At 35.4% G+C, this 14,841-nt stretch overlaps 2 protein-coding genes across 2 annotated transcripts in view; both read right to left on the minus strand.

The window, feature by feature from the left end:
• LOC135215923 (latent-transforming growth factor beta-binding protein 4-like) overlaps positions 1-14,841 on the minus strand; it is a 593,663-nt gene that overhangs the window by 205,703 nt on the left and 373,119 nt on the right. The gene's annotated exons all lie outside the window — the stretch shown is intronic.
• Positions 14,000-14,841, minus strand: part of LOC135215325 (uncharacterized) — a 146,682-nt gene continuing 145,840 nt past the window's right edge. The window contains exon 8 of the mRNA XM_064249885.1: positions 14,000-14,298. Within this exon, the coding sequence (XP_064105955.1) occupies positions 14,256-14,298 (43 nt within the window). The 3' untranslated portion in view covers positions 14,000-14,255. The remainder of the gene's footprint in view (positions 14,299-14,841) is intronic.

Consider the following 14,841-nt stretch of genomic DNA (forward strand, 5'->3'; position numbering starts at 1 on the left):
CTTCTCCATCGCAAGTATGTTCAACCAACTTCATCCCAAGTATGTTCAATCAACTTCATCCCAAGTATGTTCAATCAACTTCATCGCAAGTATGTTCAATCAACTTCATCCCAAGTATGTTCAATCAACTTCATCCCAAGTATGTTCAATCAACTTCATCGCAAGTATGTTCAATCAACTTCATCGCAAGTATGTTCAAAATCCGTCATCAGTCTCGACCGCTTCTCTTTCCCCTTACAGAGAAACACCTGTATTATTCACAAATCTGGCATCTGTATCTCCTCTCTATCACATCGCGCATCTTGTCTTTGGGAATTATTGAAAAATGGAGCCACAAAGACACCACAGCTTATCTGGATTGACTTTGAGTTTCTGTCAAAGAAGACTATTGAGATGACTGTCTGTCTGTCCGTCCACACTTTTCCTGTCCGGCCTCAGATCTTAAAAACAACAGAGGCTAGAGGGCTGCAAATTGGTATGATGATCATCCACCCTCCAGTCATCAAACATACCAAAATTGCAGCCCTCTTGCCTCGATAGTTTTTTTTTCTTTTTTTTATTACGGTTAAAATTAGCCATCTTGAATGGTCAATTCAAGATGGCGGTGCCTCATTGATGATTCGTTCTCCATTTACAGTCGTGGACCTATATTTTCAACTCGCCGACGTGTGTTAACATCATGTTTTGATGTAGTGCTGACGCATCCTTATTAAAGGCCTGTCCACACTAAGAAATATTGTTTGCAAACAATGTTTCCTGTCCAGACCTCAGTCGTCTTCAGGATGCTTGTCGGTGCAGTAGCCTCGATGTTCTACTACTTGGCTGTTTTAATGCACGCGCGGGGAGAGAGAGGAGAGAGAGAGAGAGAGAGAGAGAGAGAGAGAGAGAGAGATGGGTGAGGAAGTTTTTAGAAAAAGGAGCGTGTCATGCTGACTTGCTTCTGGCAGAATTGATATATATATATATTATTATATATATGTATTCTATATATATATATATATATATATATATATATATATATATATATATAATAAATGTATATTATAATCGTATATATACATCGAGCTACAAATGTCCTTTAATATCTAATTCGCTCTACCTCGGAATTGATATATTTTCATATATGTACCGAGGGGGAATTTTTTAGTCGATAATAATTTCGTACCCCCATGGGATCGAACCACCGTCCAGTTGGACGGGGAACGAAATCAGGATCGGACAGTGACGCTACCGAAACGGCTATCAGAGAGGCTAAAGGTTTATAACGAATCTGACCATTACAAATCAACGCCGATCTCGTTGTATTTTGTAATTAGGATCGATATGAAACACCCTCCACCATGCTAGCCGATTCGAGCGTTTGACCCACGCAGCCTTGTTATGAATATTTATCACATCACCGTGATTCATATAAATCGTTCGAATGATTTATATGAATCACGGTGATGTGATAAATATTCATATATAGTGACGGAAGTTTAGGACTCTGTCGGGAAGATTTATGTGATGATAATCTCCAACTATCTTGGTTTGAGAGACTTCGCTCTGACTCTTGACGGCTGCTTTTGCCGAAATCTTTCTTTGGATGGAGATTTCTCACGCTGATATTTGGGATGAGGTTGCAAGCTGTCACGTGCTTGAAAGACGGACGGCTAGGAGAGCTTCTGTATCCAGGACGTCGTGACGAAAAGTTGCCAAAAGCCACAAGTCAGGAGGACAGAGGGTGAATGTGGAATAACGTAGAATGCAGAAGAGATGTTATTATACGCAATACTTCCGAATGACTCTTATCTCCTCATGATCAAAGCCAGTTTCAAGACGCTTTTCCAGCTTGAAGGAAAATTCCGAGCTGATAAGAATAAATACAGAAAGGAAGTAGGAGTAAATAAGAAGAATGGAAAATTAAATAAGAAAAAATAAAAGTGGCTTTTAACAAGCGGTAGCAGACAACAGGAAGAAAAAGAAAGCTACTTGACATCGAACATGTTTGACACAAAGTTATTGGCGATGTATCTGCGCTAAAATTCGACCGTAATTGAAAAAAGGAAAACTTTGGCCCAAAAGTATATATATATATATATATATATATATATATATATATATATATATATATTATATATATATATATATATATATATATATATATATATATATATATATAATAACAATTTTACACGAATACATACATATATATAATGTATATATATGCATACATTGTACATGTGCATATGTACATATATGCATACATTGACATGTGTATTATACATATATTCATGTATACATGTGTATTATACATATACACAGAGAAACACTAAATGTTTCCATTCTGGACGGGAAAGAAATATGCGGTAAAAAGTTTTTGCAAACATTGTTTGCAAATAATGTTTCCAGTTGTGGACAGGCCTTTAGACTCATAATTAACATTTTTCCCACCATCGGTATCCTGGATGAGTTTATTTACGCTCAGGCTCGTGGGAAGGAGAGAGAGAGAGAGAGAGAGAGAGAGAGAGAGAGAGAGAGAGGAGGGGGGAGGGCGTGATTTTCGGTTATCTAAGGGTTATACCAGTGCAATGAAACGTGTAAGATGCAATCAACACGTGTAAAATCCTTAATAGTTACACAGAGCCCTGTTGCTAATATTACGCTACTGAATTATGTAATTATAGTCGGAAGGTACTCCGAGGTGACGCGCCAATCGCTCACTGTCTTAATTAAGAGACGCCTCCTGACCCGTTAAAATAATAAACATAAAAGTGAAAATAATGATAATAATAGGAATAAAAATGTAAATAATAAAAGTAAAAACTTGACGGCTTACACCCTACTGACTATTAACTTTTCAAACTGAACTTGCTTAGGCCTTAGGCCTCAGCTGATCGGTCTCTTATAATCAAAAGGAACCAAGAAGGGTCTTCGATGAATGGCCCTCTTTTGAATCACCCACGCCAAGCCGACAACGATCGTGTGGGCGTTCGATGAATCGACGGTATCTGTTCATTACTCTCTGATCACGCATGCGTATAAGACATCCAGTAGTTCCTCGTTGAACAAGTGGGTCACGTGCTTGCCTACCGTTTCGGTAGTCGGGAGTTCGATTCCCCGTTTTGCCGACTTGGAATCAGAGGAATTTACTTATGGTGATTAGAAATTCATTTCTCGAGATAGTGTGGTTCGGATCCCACAATAAGCTGTAGGTCCCGTTGCTAGGTGACAGAGTGGTTCCTAGCCACGTAAAAAAATCTATCCTTCGGGCCAGCCCTAGGAGAGCTGTTTATCAGCTCAGTGGTCTGGTTAAACTAAGATATACTTAACTTGACAAGACATCCAGCAGATTTTCCGTTAAGTCTCACACATGAATTTCTACACAGATCAGTTCACCAGGATCAAATCAATCGCTTACAATTGGCAAATTGCAGTCTGTTCTGAATTCCATGCATTGCGTTACAAACATGATTAAAAAAGAAAAAGTGATTATGTAAGAATCATTGAAGCGATAAATCTTAGCTCCCCACATTAACACATTACATTTTTGTTAAAATTAAAGTGCAAAGCCTGTGTTCGACTAAAAAATAAAACATTACTATCATCATCAAGACTAAAGAATTTTGTACAAACAAAAAATGAAGAAACAATTGGTGTCAATTTATACATGAAGAGATTTCATCACAAAAACAAAAGATCAAAACGGAATAAGACATTTTGGTGCATAGATAAATAAGGTCAAGGTGTTCATACTTCAGAGCATAACACCAATATTTGCAACCTTCGTCTGTATGCATGTCGGGCGCACCGTTAATGATCCCCGCACACGGTCCTATATCATCTTCACTCTAATCTCCCACGTGATAAGGCAGTTCCGGAAATGGGGCAACTTGTTTATTCAGATGTCATATCAGGAGGACGTCTTTGACGTCCTTTTTAATTTCTTACACTCGATTAGGACCTAAATAGGCGGGCTCGTGTTTTCTCTTCTTCGTTTGTAGTCTTTTCAAATATGTTCACTTATTTTCTGTCCCCTATTTGTATATAACTAAAGCCCGCCACTAACGTTCAGTTTCTGCACAGTTATAACTGCGCAGTCTGCCCGTGCAGTTACAACTGCAGGGCCTGTAACGAGGGGACAGGGGTGTCAGGTTGGGGGGGCGGGGAGGTGGTGAAGGGTCGAACGACTCCCCTAATTTCCTGAAATCCATATCGTCTGTGACCGTCCTTTTCATTGAAAAGTACTTACAAAGTAATAAATGACGATTTTTTTGTTTTGTTATTAAACATTACCATAATTCTTTAGCAGTAGGAAATGCAAGCATGATGATAGTTGAAAGTTTCACTAAGATTGGGTTTTAAATTTTCACTAACATAAGCTGTATCCTACACACGGCCTATTGTATACTATACTGTATGTACCGAAATAGAGTTTCAATTACCATCCATACTCGCAAGTGTTATTGGTTTTTTTACATAAACATGATTAAAAAAATTTAAGCTCTCACTGACATTAGCTGTACCTTACATGAGAGATTGTATAGTATACGTAATTGTTAAACGAAGAGAGTTACATCCACGAGGGAAAGACTGAAGCAATGAGATACTAATTACTAATTACTACATCTCTTGATAATAATACCAAAGCACTTACTATCTATCTATCTATCTATCTATCTATCTATCTATCTATATATATATATATATATATATATATATATATATATATATATATATATATATATATATATGAGAGACAGACAGACAGACAGACAGAGACAGAGACAGTGTGGTCTCGTATGGTCTTATTCAATGAAAGTGCCTTTGCTACTTCGTTTAAGAGTAGACGCATATAATTCAATCTTTACACGAAGCAAATTAATTTTTCTTTATTAACCTAACCGCTATTTTCATTATCAGAATAACTAAAAAATTTTGTAAATTTGTTTTCAAATCTAAAGTTAGGAAATCAAATCAGTTTTAACACTTCAAAGAGGCAATTATTATTCACTCAGTCATTAGCTAAGCTTAGGCTCATCTGTTCCTCGAAGTTTGACCGAGTTTATATGTTTTTCCTGAGGTTAATTGATTTTGAACGGAGTCTTCATTGTATGTGAGTATTTCTGCCTAATGATTGACGGGATTTGCTCCAAATTTCGACCTCTCATTAAACAGCTAATTTTCAAAATACCTGCATAGGAAGCCACAAAATTCTACATAAAACATTGGGTATAGCTAGTTTTATATATATATATAATATATATATATATATATATATATATATAATTTTATATATATATATATATACCACTTACAATACATCTCTTCCTTGCTCCCGCTACGATTGGAAAAATTGTACTAGGATATTAACTAAAAATTCCGTGGCATGACTCACGAAGAACACCGACACCGTATCATTGCAATCAGGAAATGTCACTATATATATATTCTTTTTTTTCGTTAATAGACATCCTGTAAAGATAACTTGAAGAAATAAAACAGTATTAATCAAATTTTTACCATTTTTCCAAAAATAATTGACTGTATATAATTTCGTAAATAAATGACTTTTGATTAACATAAATCTCTTATACCTGAATGTTGGTGAGGGAAATTACTTTTCATTTGCATGTATCGTTATACAGCATGTTGATATACATGGCAGGCTTACTTTAGGTAGATCTGTATAAGTAAGTCAGTGGGTACAAAGATGTAAAAGTAAGTTCAGAAATACAAAACACATGTAAATTGTTTGGCGCAGGACATTTTTGTCGTCACAGTTTGAAGAATGCAATAAAAAACTGAGAGAGTTACTCTGATTTTACCGTTTTCTTCGCTGCTGTTCCCAAAAGAAAACGGAAATATTTTAGTGGGTAACGCAAGTATGTAAGTTATTTCGAACTACACGGAATCAGAGAATTAATTACAAGTTTTGCAACAATTAGTTGCTCGAAGGGTGATGAAAGCGATGAACCCAATATCTGTAGACCCATCTGGAAATGCCTCTTGAGCAATAATGCTTCAGGATATGTATATTTAGATCTCTTGAAATCCGAAGGTGGACGGTTATGTAGGGGCCCCTATGTATATATATATATATATATATATATATATATATATATATATATATATATATATATATATATATATATATATATATATATGTATAATATACATTGAATAACTTGATCACGAAATATATTAGACGTGATGCTGTGTATAAATAAAGGTAGTGCCACGGAGGAAATAGTAATGAGAACTGCCCGAGATCTTTCTGTTTTAACGACCCATTACTAAAGGCAAGACTGATCAGAATAATGAGAAACACATTGCAGGTAACGCATTATATAAATGGAACATTACAGGATTTCACAAAAAAGTCAAGGTCACCCTAAAAGAAAAGATTGAAATAAGTTTTGAGAGCCGTTAATTTTAAAACTACCATCCTTCCCTTCCCTGTTTCGGATGAAGAGCGGTGCTCGTGAAATCCCTTCGTGGTGTGGTATTATAAAAACATAAGGAACCGCTTCCATAAGAAGGAACTGTGGGGACGGGGGACGGTTGGTACGCTGGAGGTGGTAAACAACTTTTCATTTGGATCGGGAGACGGCTTTTCTACTTCTATACCACTTTATGCCTAAATATATATATATATATATATATATATATATATATATATATATATATATATATATATATATATATATATATATATATCTTTATCACTTGTACAATTGTTTTGTGCATTAATACAATTACTACAGCAGAGTCCAGCTGGCTTTACAGCTAAGCCCGTCCACTGATTACATCACGACCATTCCTTGAAGCCGATTGGTTCGAAATATAGTTTTTCGAAAAAGTTCGGTTAATGCTGTGGTTGTTTTTTCCAAATCTTCCAACATATTCTGCAATGGTTGTTTTGCCGTACTGAAAGCAAGAGGAGGTGAAAGACAATTCTGTTACAGCTGTGAAGTTCATTAACACTCGGCAGCCAGGAACTTGGGAACATGAGGTCTTTTAAGTACAAAGACAGTCTTTTACTAGAATGCAAACGAGACCATTTGCGTTGAAGTACTGAAAAGAGGTTAGCGAAGAGGTGGTAGAGGCTGCATCTTCATTTCCAATAATTTTTACCCTCAATTCATCTTCGTCTTCAGGAGGAAAGGAAAAGGTGCTTCGCGGCACAATAGTAACATTTCAGTTGTGAAGAGGATCTTCGTTGAAGAACCTCTTGAAAATACAGCCCTTAAAAGCAGCCATCCACACATAGTCACAGGTAAGTTAGTCATAAAACAATACATTTTGTTTTAGGAATAAAGAAGCATATGCAAATGAACAGTACAGAATTGGCAAAATCCCGAAGCCTAGATTAAGGATTTAATAGCGGCCAAACTCACTGGTCAAAGGCAAGTTAATTCGGAAAAACAGTACGCTTCGTGTTAGTAACAACATGAATTTACAAGTGCTTAGACAATGAGTGAGAAATTAACGTAAAATATAAATATAGTGAGCATGAGAAACAAAGAATTTATAAATAAAAACATGTGGGACTAATTATTTAGTTGTTAATTCATTTATTTTTAATTTCTTGAAACATAATCATTAGACCTAGCAATTACAGAGCTGTCGCCCCAATTTATACAAAGAGATTTTTCGCTCAGATGGATAAAGAGTGCATTTGAAGTCTGGGCTGTTCTAACTGAAGACATATGCTGCTTTATTCGAACATCTAAATCTTTGCTTGATTGACCGAGGTAAAAAGACGGGCAATCCTCACAAGGAATTTTGAAAATGATGGTATTTGGTACCATACTATTCTTGATTAGCATACCTTTAATGGTATTGTAATAAGAGAACACGACATCAACATTAAAAGATTTAGATATTGATTTTATGGTTTCAAATCCACGAAAGTAAGGCAAGTTAAGTACATTTTTAGGGATTTCTTTTTCTTTATTAACAACACTATAAAACTCTTTGTAAGCCTTTTGATACTATAAATTAATTATATGAGGTGAGTAGCATAGATCATTTCCTATCTTTTTTAAGTATTCTATTTCATGGTAAAGCTATTATGGACTCTCAGTGTGCAAAGCATTCATAAACATGGAAGAAAAAATGAAATTTTAATATTAAGATGGTGGCCAGAATAAAAATGTTTAGATGTTAAATTATTTGTGGGTTTCCTATAAATACTGAATTTACATTGGAAATGCACTCTATGTATTGACACGTCTAAGAAGTGGATGCCATTGTTACTTTCAATTTCAACAGTAATTTTATGGTTGGCACTAAATTATTTAATTTAGACTATAAATCGTTTATATCGATACCAACAGGTAAAACAACTAAGATGTCATCTACATATTATCTGAACCATTTTAAGGGGACGAGTGTGATATTTGGGAGGTGTTGTCTTTCAAAACATTCCATATATATGTTTGAAAGGAGAGGTGATAAGGGATTACCCATAGACATACCAAATATTTGTTGGTAATATTCTCCAATAAAATAAATCTCCAATCACAAAACTTAATCTGTGAAATTCATGCAATACAAGTTCATTACTTATATATTCAATGCTAGAATATGTAAGTAATGAATTACTAATTAATTTAGTCTCACATGTTTTGATTTATTAATTTTTTTATCTCATGCCCGCTATATTTATATCTTATGCTCATTTCTCACTCATGTCTAAACACTGTTGTAAATTCATGTTGTCGCTAATGCAAAGTGTACTGCTTTTTACGAATTGATTTGCCTTTGACCAGTGTGTTTGACAGCTCTTAAATCCTTAATCTAGCCTTCGGGATTTGCCTAAATCTGTACCGTCCGTTTGCATATGCCTCTTTGTTCCTAAAACAAAATGTATTGTTTTCTGACTAACTTACCCGTGACCACGTGTGGGTGGCTACTTTTAAATCTTTGATCTAACCCATGGCGTTTTCCGTTTCTTTTAGTGACTTGGACCTTTTCTTAATCCTGTAATGTCCGTTTCCCTGTACTGCGTTTCTCATTGGTCTGATCAGTCTTTCCTTTAGTAACGGGTCATTAAGACCGAAAGATCTCAGGCAGCTCTCGTTTTTCATTTTCCTCACACACACACATATATAATATCATATATAATATATATATATATATATATATATATATATATATATATATTATATATATATATATATATATATATACGAGATAATAATCTCGTACTTCATATTGGTAAGCATTAAGCCAAAAGCGGTAGGCATCTGGCAATACATTCTCCTCCCCCTCTCTCTCTCTCTCTCTCACCCGACTCCACTGGCAATAGCCCGATCTCTCTCTCTCTCTCTCTCTCTCTCCATCCATCTTCCCCTTCATTATCTAAGGTCACCAAATCAGAGTCGTGAATTACAAAAATACATTTATTTAAAAGCAAAGCATTGATCAAATAGTTAGATTCTCAAAGTTCAAAATAGCTTAATTGATCCCCAATAACTAATCATTAGTTTAGCCATGGCATTAGCAGTCAGTCAACACCAACTCTAAAATACACATATGGTTCCTCTCCAAAACCCATTCCCCTTTGTCAGGACATTCCCCCTTGTCCAGATCCGCCTGTTAGGAAGAACGGGAGAACACTCTGGTAAGCACACACAATTGCAAAAACAGAGAGTAAAAAGATTAAATAAAATGGACATCTTTTACAAGAATGCTATAAAACAATCAAGCCACACCTTTGGCTAAATCACAGTGAATCTTACCATTTCAGCCTAGAATCTCCAAACACGGAGAGTCAGGCAGAGCCGGGGTGGCTCTGCCTGACTCTCCGAAAGTCTCTCTATGGTTCTGGCTAATTACATGCCATTATGAACGGACATAGCTCGTATGAACGCACGAACTCACACTCAAAGTTCAGAATGTACATGCCCCAGGTAACTACTTGTAACCAGTTTTCAAAGGCACCTTGGACAAGCTCTCATGGCGACAGGACAAAGGCACTGATTTGCTAGGTAAGAGCTTAATGTCACACCATCCAACAAGACATATCAGCTTTCCTAAGCTGTGATGTTCTCTGTCTCCAAGGGAAGCTAAAAAATGATGTCAAAGCACGTGACATACAACAATGTCTCATACATATCATATTATCAGTCTTTATATGTTACATACACACACACACACACACACACACACACACACATATATATATATAATGTAAATGTTCGTTTGTTCAAAATCTTAAACCTCCGAAAGTTCTTCACTGATTGCTTTGAAATTTTGACACAACATTGCATTCGAATCCGCACGTATATTTAAAATGGAGATGGTTCTGCCTGTAGACTTAGTTACTTTACGAATTTATCATACATAATTCCTGTTACATATGACTTATCATTTGGAAAGGAACACTATAGGGTAAACATCAATGACATCAAAGAGGGTGGAGTTGTAGAAGGGGGTTGACAGAGAGAGAAGGAGAGGGAGAGGAAATTAGTGGGAGTAGTCGGGGTGTTAGGGAAAAGGAAGAGGAAAAAAGACAAAGAGAGAGAGAGAGTTGGCATTAGTGAGAAGAAAGAGGGAAAGACAGTGATTATTGAAGAGAGAAAGAGAGAGTAAAAGAAAGGAGCAAGAGGGAGAGGAAGAGAGAGAGAGAGTGGAGGGAGTGTTAAGTAGGAGAAAGATGGAAAAGGTGATTGAGAGAGAGAGAGAGAGAGAAGAACGATTGTTTGGGAGGAGAGAGAGAGAGAGAGAGTGTTGGTATTAGTAAGAAGAAAGAGGGAAAGACAGAGATGGTTGGAGAGAGAAAGAGAGCGTAAGAAAAAGGAGCTTTCTCTTATCTTTCTTTTCCATTTAACCAGACTGAGCCACAGCAATGGATGGTGGGGTAGAGCAACAAATGTCCTTTAATATCTAATTCGCTCTACCTCGGAATTAATATATTTTCATATATGTTTAACCGAAGAGGAATTTATTCAGCGATAATAGAATTGCCGGCCGACGGGCACGAACCATCGACATCTTAAATTCCAGGACTGGCAGTGAAGCCTTAGCCCACCCCGCCACCGCAAGAGGATATAAGTTTATGCCGCCTCCCACCTCAAATACCTGCTGCGCTCAGGTATTTTTAGTTTTGGTGACTACATCAAACCCACCTCGTCCTCAGTAGCGTTGTAGTGCTTTTGCCCGCATGTAGTCATTATATAAGTCATATCTCATTACTGTGATTCATATACATATATCGAGCTACAAATATCCTTTAATATCTAATTCGCTCTACCTCAGAATTAATATATTTTCATATATGTTTAACCGAAGGGGAATTTACTCAGCGATAATAGATTTGCCGGCCGACGAGCACAAACCATCGACATCTTCAATTCCAGGACTGGCAATGAAGCCTTAGCCCACCCTGCCACCGCAAGAGGATATAAGTTTATGCCGCCTCCCACCTCAAATAGTGCTACGGCAGCGGCTTTGGGATATGGGTTAAGCTTTGGTGTATTTAATGGTAACCCGGACTGTGTCGACATTTCAAAATCCTTTTGTTATTTGGAAAAATTTAATCAAAACCTATGCCCTGATGATATCAATATTTGTAACGGTATTGTGTATGGTGCTATGTGTAAACCTTCTCCTCCTAATGTACCCATGAGATTTCTCCAGGCTTTTAAGAAAAATAAAGAAGACGAAACAGTGAAAGTGACAAAAGCAGATAAATCTAATGCAGTGGTAATAATGAATAAAAGTGACTGTATAAGTAAAATAATGACATTGCTAAATGATACTGATACTTATACAAATTAAATCCATTCTGAAGGGCTTGGACCATTTAATTAAACAGTTTATACCTCAATGCGCCTCCCTACCTTATATGTATGGTTTAGTCAAGACATATAAAATCAATAACCCTATCAGACCAATCATTAGTTCAGTGGGCTCAGTTATGTATAATTTATCTAAATGGCTTGTAAAAATTCTTACTCCTTTGGTAGGAAACATTTCTAACACGAATGTTAAAAACAATGTTGATTTTATAAACAAATTGAATAGTTTAAATTTGAATTTTGATTTTGATATGGTTAGTTTTGATGTTGTCTCTTTATTTACAAAAGTGCCTGTAGATGATTTACTTGAATATTTGGAGGATGCATTAGAACGTCATGACATTCCCTTAACTGTAGCAAACCTCATTAGTCTCATAAGGTTATGTATCAAAGATAGTAAATTTTGTTTTAATGGGGAATTTTTTGTACAAAAGTTTGGCATGGCTATGGGTAATCCCTTATCTCCTGTCCTTAGCAATATTTACATGGAATTTTTGTAGACAAAACTCTTACCAAGAATTTTGCCCCAAAAAGTTACATGGTTTAGCTATATGGATGATATTTTCTGTATTTGGCCAGTTCACAAAAATCTTCAATAATTCCTTAATAATTTCAATAATTTAGTCCCTTCTATAAAATTTACTGTAGAGGAAGAAAGAAATTGTAATTTGAATTTTCTTGATGTAACTGTCCATAGAAATGATAGAAATTTCACCTTTTCAGTCTTTCGGAAATCAACTAACATTGCCTCTTTTGTTCATTACTACTCCAATCACCATCAAAATTTTAAATTCTCTGTTTTTTCTGGGATCTTCCTAAGGGCTTTACATGTCTGTAGCCCGCAGTTTATTGACGCTGAAATTAAAACTATTTATAATATTGCATTGAAACTTAGATACCCAAGGACTTTTGTAGATGTGGCATGGAAAAGAGCTAGAAAAACATTTTATTCAACTAATGACAAACTTGAATTTAGTAGGCATAACATTCTGAAACTACCCTATGATGAAAGGTTTTTAGATATTCCTAGAATTTTAAAGCTTTTTAACATAAATGTTGTTTTCAGTAATATTAATGTCAAGAGTTTGATAATCAAAAATTCTCCTAAAGATCTCCCAAGCTGCATATATGAAATTCCTTGCAAAAAGTGTGATAAAGTCTATTATGGACAGACTGGTAAATCTCTTTCACAACGTCTCAAACAGCACCAATATTCTGTGAGAACTAGGCAAATATCGAATGCATTGTTCGTACATATGAGAGATTTAGATCATCCTATTAACTGGAGTCAAGCAAGAGCCTTAATCCCATGTAATGACACAGTTAAAAGGAATATCATTGAATCTTGTTTCATCAAGTCAAATAATAGAAATGTTCTAAATTTAAGTCTATTATGGACAGACTGGTAAATCTCTTTCACAACATCTCAAACAGCACCAATATTCTGTGAGAACTAGGCAAATATCGAATGCATTGTTCGTACATATGAGAGATTTAGATCATCCTATTAACTGGAGTCAAGCAAGAGCCTTAACCCCATGTAATGACACAGTTAAAAGGAATATCATTGAATCTTGTTTCATCAAGTCAAATAATAGAAATGTTCTAAATTTAAGTCTTGGTTTATTCAAACTTTATGCTTTCATAATGAAAAAAGTTGTAGATAAATATAAGCAACAAAATTAATATATTCAGTTTTTACTTGTTTTGGACTGTAAAGATACTTTGTAATTTCAGTTTGGGTCAAATCTGTTTAGGTTTGTGACCATGTGGTATCCGATAATCCTGGATTATCTCTTTTGATTTTTACCCTTTTGACAATTAACCATCTGGTATTCTTGATCTTGTTGTGTACCTGAGACCTTTCTCTCCAATTGTATTTCATTCGGTCCTTGACAATGTCATAGTAAAGACGAAAGCGCTTGGATTTCTGACTATCATTTTCCTGTGGTATTCGCTTATTTTATGAAGTCACGTGAATCTACTGTGATTTTTTAAGCATATTCACACACAACACACACACACACACATATATACATATATATATATATATATATATATATATATATATATATAGATATATATATATATATATATATATATATATATATATATATATATATATATATATATATATATATATATATATACTTATAGAGTCTTCTGTACATAGTATAACTGGCAAAGAGGGTATGAATTCAGAAAAAAAACTTGCATTATATTTATTTTCTTGTAGATTGTTTTTACTTTCAATTGATAAATACCTCAAAAACCAGTTGTTTCCTTGAATAAATACATACATGTGATATGTATTCTCTTTACATGCTTTCACATGTATCTAAACATCTAAAATGAATGTCAAGTCATTTACATATCCAAACAAAGACATCAGAAAGACGAAGTCGTATCCATAGCCGTTTTGGTGGTCCTCTTCGAAGCAGCTCCTTTATACTGACCGCTTCAGCTTCAGTTAGGTTTTGCAGTGACCAGCCGGTGTTTGCAGATGTAACTGTTAGATTGAGAAGAGAGGAAGACAAAAAGAGAATGAATATCAGTGCTACTTTCTTCTTCTTTTTCTTCCTTTGGTATCTGAAAAGGAAAAGGTGACTTGGAGTTGCATTACCTGTAGACCTTTATTCGTCCGTTTATATATTCCAAAAATGTCGTCATATATCTGAGCACATGGATGAATGGAAGATTTTTTTCATTATGGTCTTATTCGCTGTTATTATGGTTCATTCGGTGAGAGTTTCCACATTTCCTTTGTTGCTCTCTATTTTTATGATTCTCTCTCTCTCTCTCTCTCTCTCTCTCTCTCTCTCTCTCTAATAATGATAATATATATATATATATATATATATATATATATATATATATATATATATATATATGTGTGTGTGTGTGTGTGTGTGTGTGTGTGTGTGTGAGTGTGTGATATGTGCGTGTGCGTATGTATGTATGTATGTATATTGGGTGGTAACGCGTCTAGCTAACATCTGGACGACCCATGTACGACTCTGGAACGGAACGAGGGAGGGGGGGGGGGGGGGGG

The sequence above is a fragment of the Macrobrachium nipponense genome, chromosome 5 (assembly GCF_015104395.2).
Source record: "Macrobrachium nipponense isolate FS-2020 chromosome 5, ASM1510439v2, whole genome shotgun sequence".
Lineage (NCBI taxonomy): Eukaryota > Metazoa > Arthropoda > Malacostraca > Decapoda > Palaemonidae > Macrobrachium > Macrobrachium nipponense.